The sequence below is a fragment of the Montipora capricornis genome, chromosome 4 (assembly GCF_036669925.1).
Source record: "Montipora capricornis isolate CH-2021 chromosome 4, ASM3666992v2, whole genome shotgun sequence".
Classification (NCBI taxonomy): domain Eukaryota; kingdom Metazoa; phylum Cnidaria; class Anthozoa; order Scleractinia; family Acroporidae; genus Montipora; species Montipora capricornis.
The window spans coordinates 42477903-42495557 of NC_090886.1; the positions used below are offsets into that span (position 1 = coordinate 42477903).

The 17655-nt window shown below is 39.8% G+C and overlaps 2 protein-coding genes and 1 non-coding gene across 4 annotated transcripts in view; 1 reads left to right on the forward strand and 2 right to left on the reverse strand.

The window, feature by feature from the left end:
• Nucleotides 1-10124, reverse strand: part of LOC138047010 (uncharacterized) — a 17261-nt gene extending 7137 nt beyond the window's left edge. The window contains exons 1-8 of one of the 2 annotated variants that reach the window (XM_068893673.1): nt 9845-10124; nt 9030-9199; nt 7262-7435; nt 5523-5848; nt 2741-3020; nt 1924-2147; nt 754-1022; nt 279-349 (exon numbers count right to left, since the gene is read on the reverse strand). In XM_068893673.1, the coding sequence (XP_068749774.1) occupies nt 279-349; nt 754-1022; nt 1924-2147; nt 2741-3020; nt 5523-5848; nt 7262-7435; nt 9030-9199; nt 9845-10020 (1690 nt within the window). In that variant the 5' untranslated portion in view covers nt 10021-10124. Of the gene's footprint in view, nt 1-278; nt 350-753; nt 1023-1842; nt 2148-2740; nt 3021-5522; nt 5849-7261; nt 7436-9029; nt 9200-9844 lie in introns of both variants that reach the window. The other variant, XM_068893672.1, reaches the window with a different exon arrangement.
• A 145-nt stretch (nt 10125-10269) lies between these two features.
• LOC138047011 (protein HGH1 homolog) lies at nt 10270-15395 on the forward strand. The gene is made up of 3 exons (XM_068893674.1): nt 10270-11014; nt 12269-12459; nt 14236-15395. The coding sequence occupies exons 1-3, from the start codon at nt 10270-10272 to the stop codon at nt 14449-14451; spliced, it is 1152 nt and encodes a 383-aa protein (XP_068749775.1). The 3' UTR covers nt 14452-15395.
• A 1779-nt stretch (nt 15396-17174) lies between these two features.
• Trnaf-gaa (transfer RNA phenylalanine (anticodon GAA)) lies at nt 17175-17298 on the reverse strand. Its single transcript has one exon. It is a non-coding gene; the product is annotated as a tRNA-Phe (tRNA).
• Nucleotides 17299-17655: the final 357 nt, after the last annotated feature.

Sequence of the window (17655 nt, forward strand, 5' to 3'; positions counted from 1 at the left end):
ACGCAAATACTTTGGCCAATCACAGTAAGCATTTTAAGCGATAAAATGAACCAATCACATCACAGATTAAATCCATGGAGCAAGGGCTACGGCTACGCGAGGCAAAACACGCAAGTCTTGCTTTTTGCTCTTAGTTGGCGGAGAACAGCGCGCGATCACTATTTCATTGAATTCCAAGACGAAAATTCCTTTCGACGCCGTTTTCGTCATTAAAACGTAGGGCAAGAAACTAAGATAAAAAGACTAAAGGCTTTTAAGAATGAATTAACATTCCTCACCGATGTTATCAAGTCCGAGGAATCCCCCGCCAAAAATGTTTTTACCAGAAGGGTCTTTTCTGTTCACCCACCTAATAGAAAAACAAAGGCTAAAAATAAAGCCGTTGGAGTTACAATCGAAACACGGGTCTTGAGCTTAAAAACTACATGTACCAGGACACTCCTCTCTTTAAAAACGTCCGTTTTGCAAGGGGTGATTTAGGATTCCAGGTTTACTGTCTCGGGGAGGGGGACGTACCTAAAAGACGGAGACAGGACTGTTTCCACAAATAAAATACGAGCGCAAAGGAGAAAACAAGATAGAAACAGACTCTAACATAAACCTCACAGCTATATTGTTTAGGAGTCACTGAGGCTTTCAAGTGGTTGTGTCAAGGTGTCTAAACAAACTATCAAAGAAAAAAGACTTTCGAGTGGGGTACGTTTCAGCGTTCTCTGGTAATTTGTAAAAAAAGAAAAGAAATCAGTGACTTACCACGTGAAATTAATGAGCAGTTTCTGGAAACATCGCGCCAGAAATTCGTCATCCCGCGCACCTTTGCGACCTGTCATTTTATAGACCATCAAACACGCCAGCGCATGAACAGGAGGATTGACATCCCCCAAGGCGAATTCATAAGCAGGCAACTGACCATTAGGAGCCATGTACCACTCTCGAAGAAACAACAACAACTGATCCTTGGCAAACTGAGGGTCTACTTTGCTCATGGGAAGCATGTGAAAAGCTAAATCCCAAGTGGCATACTGCAAAGTCACGGAAAATGTTAAAAGAGGTAAAGAAATGAATCTAAGAAAATACCAAAAAGTAGTAGTGTTATCGCACTACCTACAAAGATACATTGAGGGCTGTGGCTCGTGTAAACCCTGTGTCAAAAAACTATGTGTTCTTTGTCGTCCTACACAAACCCCACGACTTCGTACACGCGACAACTAGGAAGCCCGAGTAAAGGCCATCAGGACCTCTTATTCCGTTCATTCCTCTTTGACTCTTACGCTATGGCCTCTTTAATCTTGCTTGTTCTTTTGTCTTTGACCTTTTTGGTGTTTCAAAAATCAGATTGTTTCGCTCAAACAAAAGGCTGCTCAGAAGTATTTCCCGTGTATTCTTAAAAGCCCACAAACTCCCATACCAGGTCTTTGTCGCGGCATTTTCAAATACCACACTATTTTTCAACGGGCTCTTGAATAAGATTCGGCCCTATGAGTGAGCGTTTTTACCCTCAAGGGTAATGATTTGTCATATAAGGCTTATAATTGACTGGAAGAGTCTGGTTTCGCGAGGAAATCAATCAAAAGAAAACCTGGTGCGTAAAAACACCGTTACACAAACACTTCGAAGTTATGCGCTCCTCATATGTGTTTGCTGAAAAAATTGGCACTAGCTATATGTACGTTTTTAATTAATCCCCAAATGTGATCCTACTTTAGACTGCCACTAAAACAATTTTGTCCTGTCCAGCAGTACGTTATGCTGTAGAATATCCTCTCAAAATGATCTCTTTGAATGACAGCCCCATTCATTCTTTCGCGGCAATGGTGTACATAACCAAAGGAAGCTTATTACCCCAAAATAATATAGTGAAAAAGCCGCTGTGTCCTTTCGTGAAAGACGGCCGACAGTTAATACAGCGTGACCCAAACATACCCATGGGTACTCCCACTTGTCGGGCATTGATACAATGTCTCTGTTAAATAATTGTCGCCACTCAGCTTCAGAGTTGCGTCCATTGAGTCTCTCTCTGGGTGGAGATGGCGTTTCCGGATCACCAAAAAGCCAGTCGTGTATGATGTAATGATAAAACTGCTTGCTCCATAGAAGACCAGCATATGCCTGGCGCGACACATCGGTTTCCTCTGGGGTGAGGCCAGCTGAAAGGAAAAACGTGCATTATAAACTGGTATGTCTCGTGTGTTAATTCACTACTTACGCCGCGTATGCAAAGCTGTTGAGGAGTAGAGCATCGTCCAAAAAAAATAAATAAGAATACTGTTTTTTTTTTCCTTTCAATAGATCATTCGAATCAAACCTCGTCAAGGTTGTTCTAGTTTTCAGCCTGTGCTTGGACCCAACTGTTTCACCTATCAAATAAAAGCCACTATGGTGGTACGCTCTTGTTAATGGTATGTGTTTCTCATTTTCTATCGTGCAGATCAAATGCTTCTCTTTTCGAAACGGAATGCAGAGTATTCATCGGCCTGTGGATAATGGCATGCTCTCTAAAGTGCTGTCACGAACCAGCTTCACGTCACGAAACTGAATTTTGAGTTTGTGCATAGCGTTTCCACTTCACTTTATCAAATTTCACAGGTAGCTCTTAAATTAAGTCCTTCGACGAAGATAGCGCAAAAAAGAAAGAAACTAAAAGGGCCTATCGCCTCGTCTCATCCTTCCAGTGTCAACTGCAGTGTGCATGGACGCAATCGGGGAAGCCTATTAAACCAGCAAAAATTAAAGTACTCACATGGTATGGCAACTTTATAGAATTCATTTGCTTCCTTCAGTCGTTTCTGCATTATGGCTCCAAAATTCCTCTCTGCAAATGGATCGATGACTAACTCATCTTTAGCCGTAAGTCGACACCTAAGAACACGTTCGTCACCAGCAGGAACTTCCACTAAGTAGTAAGGTGCCACTCTTGTGCCTTTCTTCTTGGGGCTCACAGCATCTTTTTCTCCATGGATAACGAAACGATGAAACCCGTCTTTTGTAAAGGTCGTGTAGTTTTCTACACCAAAAAGACGCTAAAAATACGGTGCGCAAGGTGAGATAAACCAGTATTCCAGGCCTGCAGCCGGTTTTTTTTAAGTGGGCATAACTACAGAAAATATGGCAAGCTTTGTTTACCTTTTGCCACATTAGCACAAGGCTCCGGACAAGGCTACTGAGAGCACATTGCATAATGAAATTGCTTTGAAATTTTACAAAGAATGTAGGGAACCATTACCACTTTTACCACCCAACAATTAATCAGTTTTTGATGACTATCATCAGGAGCCAGTGTTAGAACACGTGTCATGGTCACCTTAAAAGTGAAACTACTGCACGCTGTTTCATGATGTGAAAGTATTGTTTCTCAGTAGTAGAATAATCTTCGTATGACAATATAAGATAATCGTTCAGTGAATGCAGGACATTACATAGAAAGCAATGGAAGACAGTGTGTGTCCATTTACTTATGACTACACCACAGCTATTAACTGGTTCGTTCATTATCAAAGCTAAAAGACCTTTATACTGTTTATAGGGCCCACTATTTACATTATCGTGCCAACTGAAATGATAAGATCATCATAGTAGGTACAATAAAAACACAATAGTGCCTTAATTGTTATGACGTGTTTCGTTCTTCAAAAGGGGTTCCAACAAATTACAGATTGTGGCCCTGTGCGGCTCTGAATTTTGTAATTGCTGCTAACCTAACCTAACCTAACCTAACCTAACCTAACCGGGGCAGTTTGTCAAAGCAAACTGCATTGTCGAGGCGCAAAGTGCTAATCACAAATACAGATGATTGAGATAAACTAAGAATAAAGCCAAGATCCGAGCCAGGATTCAAGCCAGCATCCGTGCCAGGATTCAAGACCTAACCGAGACCTAACCTAACCTAACCGAGACCTACCCTAACCCTAACTAGACCTAACTAGACTAGAACCAACCTAAATACACCTAACCTAACCAATTCGAGACCTAACCTAACCGAGAAGTGGAGAAAAGCTCATCTTAGCTCGAATCCTTGCTGGAATCCTGGCTCAGATCCTAGCTCGAATCCTGGCTCGGATCCTAGCTCGAATCCTGGCTCGGATCCTAGCTTGAATCCTGGCTCGAAGTTTAGGTATCCTCCAGATGATTCTCAATTGTGCAGTATTTCACTTAACCTAACTCTTTATGTTAAATAACAAAACAACTGAACAGTAACCAACCAGTCTGAAAATAAAACTAACAAATTCGCTGACAAGAATCGACTACATGGTTATCGGTTTTTTTGGTGAGTGTTTGTCAGCAAAGTAAAACTGCTTCGGCTTAAGCAATTAGCCGTCATAAGCAGTTATATAACCAGCTTGAGTGTTGAATATTTGAACAAGTTCCGATTTTTTGGCCTTTGAGCTAAACACGATTCCTTTATCTTTTAAGAGTTGTTTTAGAACCGCTATTGTCATATTTTTGGCAGGTCCCTGTTTCATACGTTCCATTTTTTGAAAATGATGACTAATCAATGCAATCAATGACTAATCGATACAATCGATGGCTAATCGATGACTGAAAATTTTGCGGCCTATCGATTAGTCATTGATTACTCATTGATCATCGGCAATAATCAATTACCTATTGATTACTCATTTATTTCATTGATGTCATCGATTAGTTATGTCTGGTGCATAGGACTCTGATCTTTCAGATGTGCTTTTGCCGTTGCCAAGCAACTTTGCATTTTCCAGAACCTTGGAAGGAAGCCTGGCAATCGATCAATCATCAATCAACAAGGGCACCCAACAAGCACATTAAGGTCGTGTTCTATTGGAATTAACCGTTTCAACTGCAACCGGTTTAGGTTGAAGCGGTTGAAGTTTCCCACTAGAACACTTTTCCAACCGTTTTCGGTTGAAACGCAGTAACTCCTGGGAATAGTCATTACATAATAGATTTTAGGGAATGATATCTTCATTTCAGAAATTGCTAGCTGAAAGTTACCTCCTAAGAACTTCAACCGAACCATTTGTTCATCCGAAACTGCTAGATGACCTTGTCAAGTGTCAAAAATTGCAAAAATATCCCATACAAAAAGGTAAGGGACTAATTTTCCCTGACTGCAAATCTTTACGATGATGTTTTAGTAAAGAAATCTGTAGCTCTTTTGCAATGTAGATCCGAAATTATTAGTCTAAGAGCATTTTGACTCTCCCGAACACACTGAAGATTATCGTTGGGTGCCCCTGAATCAATCCCACTTTATTCACAGAGGGTAACATTTGATAGTTAAACAAACTATTAAACTTATGGCCGTCGTTTTTTTTTTTTTTTTTTTTTGCTGGATATTAACTTGTTCACCAGACCAAGTCAAGTTATCCAGTCTTTAAACAACTGGAGTTATAACTGTGTTTTGTCTACAAGAACAAAGGCAATGAGTGCCCAAAATAAATACAAACTAGAGCATTATAATAGATTCATAACTTCTGCCCTATTTGCCAGCCAACTGTCGGTGAAGGGAGATGTTCTTCACAATTTAATACCAAAAGTACACTCACCATAGAGTTTGTTTCATTCTCGGTGAACAACAGCTCTGGTAATTCATCTTCAGGTCCAACATCCACAAAGAAACAATAATCCCCTAAGGTTTCATGTCGACACTCTACTGTGTCAGGCCCTGTCTGTTTCATGCTTGCCTTCCGAGTACATCCTTCATGTCTGCAACCCCATATCCAAGTATTACGGAACCACAGTGTTGGTAAAACATGGAGTCGTGCTGTTTCGGGACCACGGTTTGCTATGGTAATCTGTATAAGGATATCATTTGGAGTGTTCTTTGCATATTCAGCATAGATATCCCAGTAACGACTTTCATTAAATACACCTACAAAAGAATAATACCTCAATGGAAAGAAAAATAATGTTGTGTTTACTTTTGTATCCTGCTACTGACAGCTTAACACTGAAACCGTGAAAGCTTGTTTCCTCAGAAAAACAAAAAAGAACCATTAACAGTACTGCATGAATTCGAAATCAGCTTCTTGAGGGAGTAGATGAAATCCTATCATCTCTATCACAATCTGCATCATCATCCTCTCCACCTCAAAGCAAACTGCATTGGCAGGATTTAATTTGTTTCCGCCATCTTCTCAATACTTTGCCTTTAATTCGTCATCATACTTATTTCATGAAAAAACCGTTAATTAATAGTGGTGCTGACAAACTTTATTTGAGTGTCAAGTGTTCTAGTACTGGGGCACTAATAGGCCATTCCCAAGTTATGTCTGCCTCTTCATCAAAGCAAGTCTAAGTGCAAAGGTTTTATGATGGTAATTATAAGATAATTGCGATAGTACGCACACTCTCATTGGTTAATAGTTGTGTTTAGATGAGAGTATGGAAACACGGCTGTGACATCACACAAATTTTGATTGGTTATCTAGTCAGACACGTGTTTTGATTGGCTGGTAGGAAATATGAGCGTGTATCAAGATGTAAAAAAAACATCATTTTCCTTCATTTGTCGAATTATCTTTGAGGAATATTTCATAAAAGCAATAGAGCACTTCTTTCCGTGTTTCCATAGTCTCATCTAAACACTCGGGAAGTTGGGAGAATTCTCGACAGTTATGCAAACCCTCGACTGCATCTTGGGTTTGCATAACTGTCTCGAATTTTCCCAACTCCCCCTCGTGTTTGGATGAGGCTATGGAAACACGGAAAATGTCCTCTATTGCTTAATTAGTTCTACTTTACATATGAATGAAAACTATAATTTTCAAAACAAAAACTTCACACTTAGACTCGCTTTGAAGAGGAGGTAGACATGGCCTATTGGGGACACTAGACCTAGAAATAACTGTTACAGTAGAAGAGCAGAGAAGTAGAGCAGAGAAGAGAACCAACAAACTCAACCCACAAGTAATGTGAGGCTACGTCTGGGAATCTAACCCAGGCCACATTGGTGGGAGGCAAGTGCTGTCACCACTGCACTTGCTTGTTTTAATGTTGGTATGAAAAACATAATTTAATTAATTCATCAACAAAAACAGTCAGACAGTGCTGGGGATTATGAGCTAGGTTAAGGGGGAAGTGGCCTTATAATATTCTTGACAGTTCCTTTATTATAAGATTTTAAAGAAGAGCTTATAAGTAAGGTCACCGTGTTATTTCTTAACTAATATTCCCCCCCCCCCCCCCCCATTCTCTCAGCAACTGGTTGGCTGGTGTGAATTAGTAAAACATGAAAACCAAATGACAGTGAAGTAGTGTAGGCTTTATTTAAGTGTAATCTCACCAGTATCTTCTAGTTCAAATTCAGGTTCTTCTCGTGATCTTCTTCGATTTTCGTCAACAAGCCAGCCATAAGGGTATTCATTCTGTGGGTATTTGTAAAGTGCTTTCATATAAGAGTGAGTTGGAGTTGAGTCAAGATAATAGTAGCATTCCTTCACATCCTCACCATGGTTACCTGTATCAGTAAAAAACAACAGGATAAAAATGAATAAAATCAATGAAACCCTCTAATGTTTGATTTCTTAACCACATTCTTTCATCATGAAAGCGTCTATGCTGCCTTTGTAAGGAAATCTGTGAGTGGCTAAGCTTTGTAATCCTTTTGGATAAGAATGATCAAACCTAACATTTGTGTTGCATCTTACGGAATCCACAGACTGTTTGGCATTGTTCTACAAATGTGAATGAATCAGAAATGTACTACCCAGAAAAAAAGGCAAAAACTACAATAATTTCACATTAATTTTACAATGCAAGTGACCTTGGTTATCAGGCTACATCACAAGCTCTCCTTTTTTATGATCCACAAGTGACACTGATTAAGAAGTTCTAAATTAACACAGCATGCTTATAAATTCCCATTGACATCTCAGACACCCTTGAACGCCCCCAATTGAGGAGTAAAATAGTCTGGCATTAGACAGAGTAAAATATTTTAGTCTTAGGCTGTCAACCCCCAAAGTCTTGAGAACTGATAGGGATGGGATAAAAGATGATGTCATCACGCTTGTAACGTCATGTTACATTTTTTACACAAGAAATACTCGTTGACTCCGTTAGACGTATGATGTTTAAATTGGGAATCTTTACAATTTTTTCAGCTACATTAATTTGTCTTTACAAGACTTAGTTGGAAACCAAAAGCTACAAGTCCTAAAAACTGCCTCTGAAGTGAAGTAAAATCAATTGACATCTACAATCTCTACGATTTGACACAAGCACAAAAGACCTAACGCAACTAAAGCAAAATGTCAGAAAACGCACAAAAAAGACGTCATTACTATTGCAACATTTAATATCATTGGTTTATTTTGGACCAATCGCATTACGGCGCAAAATTACAATCCTTCAATAGCAATGAACAACAACAACGAACATTTTACTGGAGTTTAGAAACGTTCAAATTATGTTGTCATTGTGGTTCTCAGAGACCCAGAGGTACACCAAGAACTTGATAATGGAGTACCCTCCCCTCCCCCCTCAGCTTATAAATTTAATCCTCCCAATACGAGACTGAACAATATTGGGCTATTTAACTATTAGACCCGTAGCCTGCAAGGGTTACGGGTCAATAGACCATGAGGCAAAGCCAAGGTTAGCAAATGCAAGTTCAAGAAATATTTATTTTGGAATAAAACGAAAGAAAGCGTCACGCTTTTCGCTACTTGAGGACTATTAATAATAGTCCTCTAGTAGCGTAGCCAATCAAAATGCAGGATTTACATTAGTCCACTAGTTGGGTGATACTAATAAAGATTATCTGCTTAATAACACTGTAAGAGACATGCAATGAAAAATATACTCTTTCATTTAAGAACGGTCTCCAGTTTCTACTGATCCAAACTAGTCCATTGGAAACATTCAGATATGTCCAGAAATGGCCCTAATTAGATTAATGCGGATTTCGTGCCTCGAAATACAGACAACTAACGTCACAAAGTTTCCCCCAAATGCTGCTCCTCAACTGAGGATAAGCAGCTGCATTTACCCAAAGCTAGAAATAATGCAAATTTTCTTCCATGCAGCAGCAGTTGATTTGTTATTCTAACCTTCAGTTCCAGTCAACCCAAAGAGCCTTTCTTTTAGAATGGGGTCTTTTTCATTCCACAGCGCCAAGCCAAAGCAAAGTCGGCATTGGCGGTCTGTTATCCCGAGTAAACCGTCTTCGCCCCACCGGTATGCTCTTGATCTTGCATGGTCATGCGAAAAGTAGTCCCAGCTGTAAACAAGTGGTTGGTAACAAATTTTAGAAACGGTATCAGTCATAAGCTCTGCTGTCCCTGACTTGCAAAGGGAGGTGGGGTTGGTCTCCTTAATTAATTAACCTACATGTACTCAAAACATTCTTATCCACAAGGGTATCTCCCGCAGTTTCACAACTACCGGTACCTCCCTTCTGGCAGCTCCATATCCATCACCAAAGAATCCAATCAACATTTTATCCTGTCTGCAGGCCAGGCTCTTATCTCCTCTCAAACATTTCTCAAGAATACTTTGAAGGTATGAGACGCTTTCGCTTTAGCCATAATACCTTTATTCTTGACCCGCAGTCAGCCCGCCCACCTTTAAAGTCAGCAATAAAGTTCAAAAAATTTGCCAACATAATTAAAGCCCACGCCATGTCAGATGCTTAAAAATATTCCCATCAACCAACCAACTGGGGTGCCTATAGTATTAACTACGATACTCTCACACACAACTTTCCTGTCAGCAAGTCAATTAACAGTTAAATAGCCATCATTAATTACGCTAAGTCCAAATAGCAGTTGACGGTATAGATAATTCAAAGTGAAGCAAATCAAGTAATTAACAAACAGTGATTTCAGCGAAAGCCCTTAATATCATTGAAACAAAATCAACTTACCAAGATCCGTCGAGGGAATAATCTTCCCTCACAGTTCCCCACTGTCTTTCGGATAGATACGGACCCCACCTTTTCCAATTCTTTTCTCTTTTGGAATCCTCTTCCAGCCTTTTTGTTTCTTCCAAGTTGTGTTCGATTACAATGGTTCCGCGTCGCTTCAGTGGTTTCTTTAACATGACCGCAAATTTTATTTTTAACCTGCTTTAGAACCCCAGGAATTCACCTCGTCTTGGTTGCCAATGACCGGATCTGAATATTAAAAGTAGTCTTGGAACGTTCCAAACAGAGGAAGAGAGCGAGTGAGACAAGTTGAAGTCGTCCTTCGTTTAACGATTGTGTACACAATGAAATATGGGCAACCAACCATGTAAATTACGTTTTATAACTGTCACGAAACCTTTCTAAACATTTGTGTTGAACGGAGGATGCCACCCCATCACCGGGTCACCTCTCCCTCCGCTGTCGCAGTCGCACCGGTTCGCAGTATTTGTACCCAGATTCTTTGGTCGAGTGTTATTATGGCGGACCTCGTGGACGAAACGGCTGTCCAAGAACTTTTGCCGTTTCTTTCTTTAAGTGCACGGGGCGATGTCAAAGAAAAGGCTTTAGATTACATCTTAGGGCTTTCTGGCTCTGTTAATGGAAGGAAATTTCTCAAGGAAAACGACGAATACTTACAGCGTCTTCTCGATCTGACCAAAGATTCGAATCCCAGAATCTGTGCAGATGCCTTCTTAGTACTAGTGAATTTGTCGGCAGAGTCATTGATCTCCGAGAAGCTTTTGGAATACAACTTTAGTGAGCCTTTTTTAAGTTACACACTCAACCCAGCTAGTGAGCATGCGGAAAAAGCAGCCATGATTTTGTCCAACGTGACAAGAACAGAGAGAGGATGTAGGGAGATATTAAACGTTGCCAAGAGGAATGAGGACTGCAGTTTAAACAAGATCGTGGACGTTTTGTGCTTGGAGAGCTACAATCCACACTGTAAATTAGACTATCTGGCGATGTTTATTTCAAATTTAACGCAGTTACAAGAGTTCAGGGATTTTATTTTGAATAAAGATCTCTGCGTCCTTCAACGTCTTCTGCCTTTCACTACTTACAATGCTTCCCTTATCAAACGAAGAGGGGTTGTTGGAGCCTTAAAAAACTGTTGCTTTGAGACAGGTGAGTTGCATTATATCAAGACAAATGGGGAAGATATCAGTTTACAAACAGTTTGTTGTTCAAATGTGTCAACCACAGGAACACAAAAGACCCTTTGTTTTGACAGCCAATGAGGGTCTGTTTGGCACATTAATGACAGTAGGTGACGTCAACAATATCTTCACTATTAAAGTTGACGTAGTGTAGCAGGACTTTACACTGGAAGGTTTCCTATGATGGAGGTATTATTCAGGTCACTGTGAAAAATGTGACTATTAAGCTTCAGTTGAGTCGCCTCTATTAACTATGGCCTTAGGCAGACTTACAAATAACTCTAATTGAAAAAAGTACTTTAATATTTAACAATAAATTATTTTAAAACATTATTGTTCACACTTAAACATAAACTAGCCTTTGCAGTGACTCTTTTGGCAGTCAATCAATGTTTCTTTTTTGGGAAGAAACGATTGCCTGAAAAGCCAAAAGAATGTCTGTTGAAATGCTTAGAGTAAGCAAGGATTCATGGTCATTATTATAGTAAATTTTATTTAACAGGTTTTACAGATTAAGCCATTGACTCCCAGGGGTTCCCCATTGACGAGTAGAATCGTATGACGTTAGACAGAGTAAAATAATAACTCTGGCCAGTTCAGGCCGGTTTGGGAGTCAAAGGATTAAATACAAGGTCCCTGCCCCCCTGAACAATTAAGAGGCTAAGTGAGTCAGGGAGCTCTAGGCTTTTCCAGCAAGTCAGATTTACCTTTAACAGCCTCGGTGAAGTTACAGTAATCTTGCCCAATTATTAATTTTATTGGGAATTGCAAATGGTACACATGGGTATGACTCTGATATGTTTAAATATATTGGTTGTGAATTTAACTGATTGAACATGAAAGGGAATTTGAGATTTTGATGTGAGTTCAGGTTTCCTGAACCTTGACTACTGCCCTGACTTAAGCCATCAACTAGACTCAACGTGGTGGTTATCAAAGTGGGGTCTGTATTCAGGCCTACTTTTGCATTCACCTAAAATCTGTGTGGACTTCTTAGTTTATTCCAAAGGCAGTTTTCAAAACATTCATATCTACCAGTATAATTATTTTATGACAAGTTACAGTTCACATGGCAACCAGGTGTACAATCACAGTTTGTAGCTTCACAGTTTGTAACTACTCCAGTTTGGAAATTGAAAGTAACTTAACAAAGTTACTTTCTTTCTTTGTTAAGTAAGTTTCAATTCCAAACAGGAGTAGCTACAAATGTTTTTATTCTCAGCATCTCATGAATGGCTATTGAGTGAAACAGTAGACATCTTGCCATATCTGTTGCTGCCATTGGCTGGACCAGAGGAATTTCCGGAAGATGACATGGAGAAACTCCCCCCTGACCTGCAGTATCTGGATGATACAAAAGAGAGAGAACCTGATGCTGACATAAGAAAAATGCTGTTGGATGCCTTACTTCAGGTAAGTGAATAAGTTCCAAGTTAGGAATTTATGGGTATTTTGTTTCTAAATTTACTAAATATTCATGGTGAATTTAAGTTTTCAAAAGCAACTCGTGGCCTGAAGGTTTATGCTGCAAAAGGACAACATCAAACGTCTAATTCATGGTTGGGCTTTGGGTTTTTAAGCCTTGTAGGGGACTTCACTATCTTCTGTATCTTAATCTGTAGGGAAAAGATTAAATGGGTCTTATATTCAAAAAGTCATGTTTTTTAGTTTTTTGTAAAAGGTGGTTGACTCAATGGTATGACTGTTTTGCTTATTCATTGAAGACAATATTGAAATAGCATTTTAATAAAAAAAAAAGACTCTTACCAATGATTTTCACCTTAAATTACCCTGATGTGATCTGCTGAGCCATGAATATTAGAAGCTGAGCATTTTTAAGGAAAGCCATAACATTCTTGTGTAATCTTTATTCTTTTGGTCCTGAGGTGTTGTCCTGTGGTTTAGTTTTGTTGTTATGTGGTCAGGTTTTGTCATTATGTGATGATGTTTGATGGTTTCGTGTTGTGTTTCCATCAGGATGTGACGAAGTTTGATGGTTACGTGTTTTGTTACCATCAGGATGTGTTGAGGTCTTCTCTTATGGTGTGCTGTGTTTACATTTTATGTGGTGAGGTTTATGGCGTTTCGAGTTTCTCCCTTTATTAATTTTGATTATAAATGTAGCACATGAAATGAAAGATCTCACAATGGAAACACAGCACATACATGTAACAATCAAACCTCGTAACATTGTGATGAAAACAAAACAGGTAACGATCAAACCACATCACATAATGACAAAACCTCACCACATAATGACAAAACCACACCACTTAACAATGTTGCCACAGTACACTACAGCAAAACTCCAAAACATCAAGATGAAACTTCAACACCAAAAGAATAAAGATTACATAAGAAAGTTATGACTTTCCATACATTTTGCAATCTAAAAAGACAATATCACAAGCTTTGTCTAACAGACACTAACAGACAAAATAATATCCTTGTGTCAAATCTGGAGGCTCACAGAAACAAAAATGAAACAAAGGAAACACATTATTGACTTGACTTCTGACAATACCTACCTATAGGTAAATGTTTAAGTTCAACTTGATAAATAAAATTTTAAAGTACAATGATGTGTGTTGCAGTGTGGTGGTGTAATAATAATTATTATTTTCATGTAAGATTTGAGCCTGAAGCTGGTGGAGAAAGGCTAGTCGTTTTTACTGTGATCTTTCCTTCAGCACTAATTACTTTGTTCCACACCAAGGTGACCCTGGTTACTCAGATGTACACTCAGTCTGTATAAAGGAGTACAAAATGACAGTACTAAGATTTTTATAAAACCCCCTCAAGGATAATTGTAGGAAGGAATAGGTTGGTCAATAAGCAATCCAGTTAATTGCTTTGTACTACACAACCTGATTCAATCCTCCAGCTGTTTGGGTCTTTTTGATGAATTTCTTACCTTCAACTCCCCTTGTGAAATGAGTATCAGAGAGTGTGCTTTGATGTTGGACATCTGGGGAAAGAGAAATTATCGTTGGGTGACAGTCATCTTCACCCTATGTACCACTTAAGTAAAAATGCCAGGGTTTACCGACTATCCACACTAAAACAACTTAATTGTTTTTAACGATGAAATTATACATGAAATTGTTTTTGTTTGTTTTTTATTTCTAAAGAAATATCTGAGGTTTATTTTGATTTTGATGTGCAGTCCATATTATCTTTTTTTCATAGCTTTGTACTACTAAGCACGGCAGAGAAGTCATGAGAGAACAAAATATTTACATCATCCTCCGTGAGTTGTTTAGCTGGGAGATTGATGCGGAGGCTAAGAAGGCATGCAGTCATGTGATACAGGTATTGATAGGGGATGAACCTGAACCGAACATGCAAGATCTCAAACAAGTTCATATACCTGAACACGTCAAGTTTGATGAAGAAGTCAGCTGATAAATGCACAAATGTTGGACAGTAAGGAGATTTAGCATCTCCTTTACTGCAAAAGTCGGTAACCGGTAACGTCGCCCACATTGAAGTTAACTCGCCCACACGTTTGAAGTTAATTGGCCTACACTAGACCATAGAAAAAAGGAAAGGAAAGGAACTTCATTTAAGTGTCTATTCGTTGTAGCGCTGGAACACTGCTTGGGCACACTGTAACACAAATCAAGTCAAATCCTTTGGGAATAAAACGTTTTCTTTCGAGTATTTCCATATCCTTTAAAATGTGAATGCTGCATTATCATCCCGGGGAGGGGGGGGGGGGGTACTGCCATATATGGGCCATATAGGTATGTGCCGCTGTGAAGAGTTTTCAAGCAGTTTACTCTAGCATAGGGTATATAAATCCGAGCGTTTGGGTCTAGAATAGGGTATCATTTTTCACGAAACTGACCAGTCGCCTGGAGATTTTATCAAGACTAAGGAAACCAGAACGCTATCCAGTGTCGATAAGTGGCTATCATGAAACACTTCTGGATATTATTAACTGTCAAGTATCGGTATTTAGACGGAAATCGGTGGGAGTTTACTCTAGTATAGGGTAGCAAAATTCAGCTGAACTAGCTCTGGTATAGGCTAAGGGTTCCAGGGTCCCAGCGGCACATCCCCACCCAGAAATTACAAAGGTACCCCCCCCCCCCCGGGATTATCATGCAAATGCAATACACAAAGAATCATAAACCCGAGAAGCCCCGAGATTTACAGTAGTCTCACACTTACTATTGATTTCTGTAACCTTCGTTCGCTCGATTGTTCTTTTGACCAATCCTGAAACCCGTTCAATGAGGTACGAATACACAACCCACATAAGTGCCAGTGCCAGGATCATTTCTCCCTTTTCAAACTCTCACTTCTAATATACGCTTTTATTTCATTAAAATTATTTCCTCGTGTCTTTTTTCTTTGTGCTTCATGGTTCGATATATGCACGCTATGGACGCTCAAATAAGAAACCAATTGTTGATTTAAATTGTATGGGTGCAACAGGTCAATTGCGGAGGTATGGACCTTATTCAGGGGCACCCAACGAGAATATAGTTCAAAACCACTTAAACATAGCATTGTTAAACGTATTTTAGTATATAAACGGTAGATATAGGCATATTTTTATCCCCTAAAAAGTTTTTATCTGTTCGGATTCCCTAACTGAAAGTCTAGTGATCCGAAAATTATAGGGATCAAAACTTACCTTTTCGAAAGTTTCAGCTAGAAAAAAGGCTGCCGAAAATTCTAGTGACCTTTTTAAGGTAAAAATCCGTTAAAAATGGGCAATTATACCATGTTTTAGATGTTCGAAAGTCCTAGGACAGGCAGGCAAGCAAGAAATTTTACAACAAATGTTGCGAAAATTCTAGATCTCAAATCGTCTTCCGAACAGATATTTTCCGAAAAGTGACGTGGGGGGCCCCTGCTTATTCGCGCGGCGAAAGCAGGAGTATACTAGCAACCTTTGTGGCGTGTTTTTGGTGCGGCAGCAAGAATCCGCTGACAGGAAGTGGGTTCTCTCTACAAACTGAACAAAATAATCTCTAGTAAAGCGGGTAAGTGAAGGGAATATTGTTTGTGTGGATGGTTAGTTGACGGAAAATCATAGTAAAAATTAGAGCTATTCTGTTAAATAAGGAAGAGAAATCGATAAATCGTGGAATTTATACTGTAGGCCGGTTTTCAGGATTCAAGTCACCTGATCAACGATTGTCACAGTAACTCCTTGTAAATATGTGTCAGGCATTGTATCCCACATTCTGACATAGTTTGGAGAGAGATATATTCAAGAAATTCAAATAAAGTCGACAAATCGTGAAACCTATATTCTAGCCTCGTTTTCAGGACGCAAGTCACCTGTCCAATGATTGTCACCGTAACTCTTTGTAACTATGTCACATTGGACAAGAGATATTCACATAAAGTGACAAATCATGAAATTTATACTCTAGCCTCGTTTTCATGCGGATTAACCATATCCCTTATTAAAACTCTCCCCAAAATCCGTTGGCGACAGGCTTTTTCTTACTCAGTAGAGTCCACTGAAAACTTTGAGAGTGGTCGTTTGTTTTCTTCATCAAATTCCCACGGGATCACACTTGCTCCCTGACTACCCTGTCGGATGCCTTCCAAGGGAGTAACCGATGTACAAGGATTTCTCTGCCCCTTGGGATCTTTGTAATGATTTGGCATAAAAAATCCAGATGATGAGGAATAAGCAAAAATTCTTCAGAGCACATTTGAGCCCAGGGACCTCCAGATCTTCAGTCTGACGCCCTCCCAACTAAGCTATCTCGGAAAGATAACATAAAGGAGCAAGGAGGGCCGTAAAAATCGCACTGGGCTGAAGAAAAGGCTGTCCGTCCAATACCTTGGAAAAGAGGAAGCGAGGTATGGAAACTTCTCAGGCTATTTGCGCTTGTGGCGATTTTCTTTGAGATAATTTTAAAGGAAACTTTGAAAAACTTCAGCGCCCCAAAGATGAGGAATGAGCAAAAATTATTGTCGAGTCTTCCGTCTTTGACCAGGGACCTTCAGATCTTCAGGGTGTCCGTCCAATGCGTTGGAAAAGAGGAAGCCATTGATAGAGAGTTCTCAGGCTATTTGCGCTTGTGGCGAGTTACTTTGGGATAAAATTAAAGGACCATTTGAAAAACTTAACAAGCCGAAAGATCAGCAAAAATTATTGCCGAGACCCGGAATTAATCAGAGCTCATTCGAGCCCTCCCTCTTTGAACCAGGGACCTTCAGATCTTCAGTCTGACGCTCTCCCAACTGAGAGGAGCGGCAAGATGACTGAGCCATCTCGGCAAGATGACAAATAGCGGAAATGAGGGCTATGTTAATCACACTGGGCTAAAGAAGAGGCCGTCCGTCCAATGCGTTGGAAAAGAGGAAGCCATTGATAGAGAGTTCTCAGGCTATTTGCGCTTGTGGGGAGTTACTTTGGGATAAATTTGAAGAAAAATTTGAGAAACTTAAGAAGCCAAAAGCTGAGCGAAAATTACTGCCGAGACCCGGGATTAATCAGAGCTCATTTCCGCCCTCCGTCTTTGAACCAGGGACCTTCAGATCTTCAGTGTGACGCTCTCTCAACGGAGCTATCTCGGCAAGATGACAGGGAGCGGAAATGAGAGCCAGGGTAATCAGACTGGGCTAAAGAAGAGG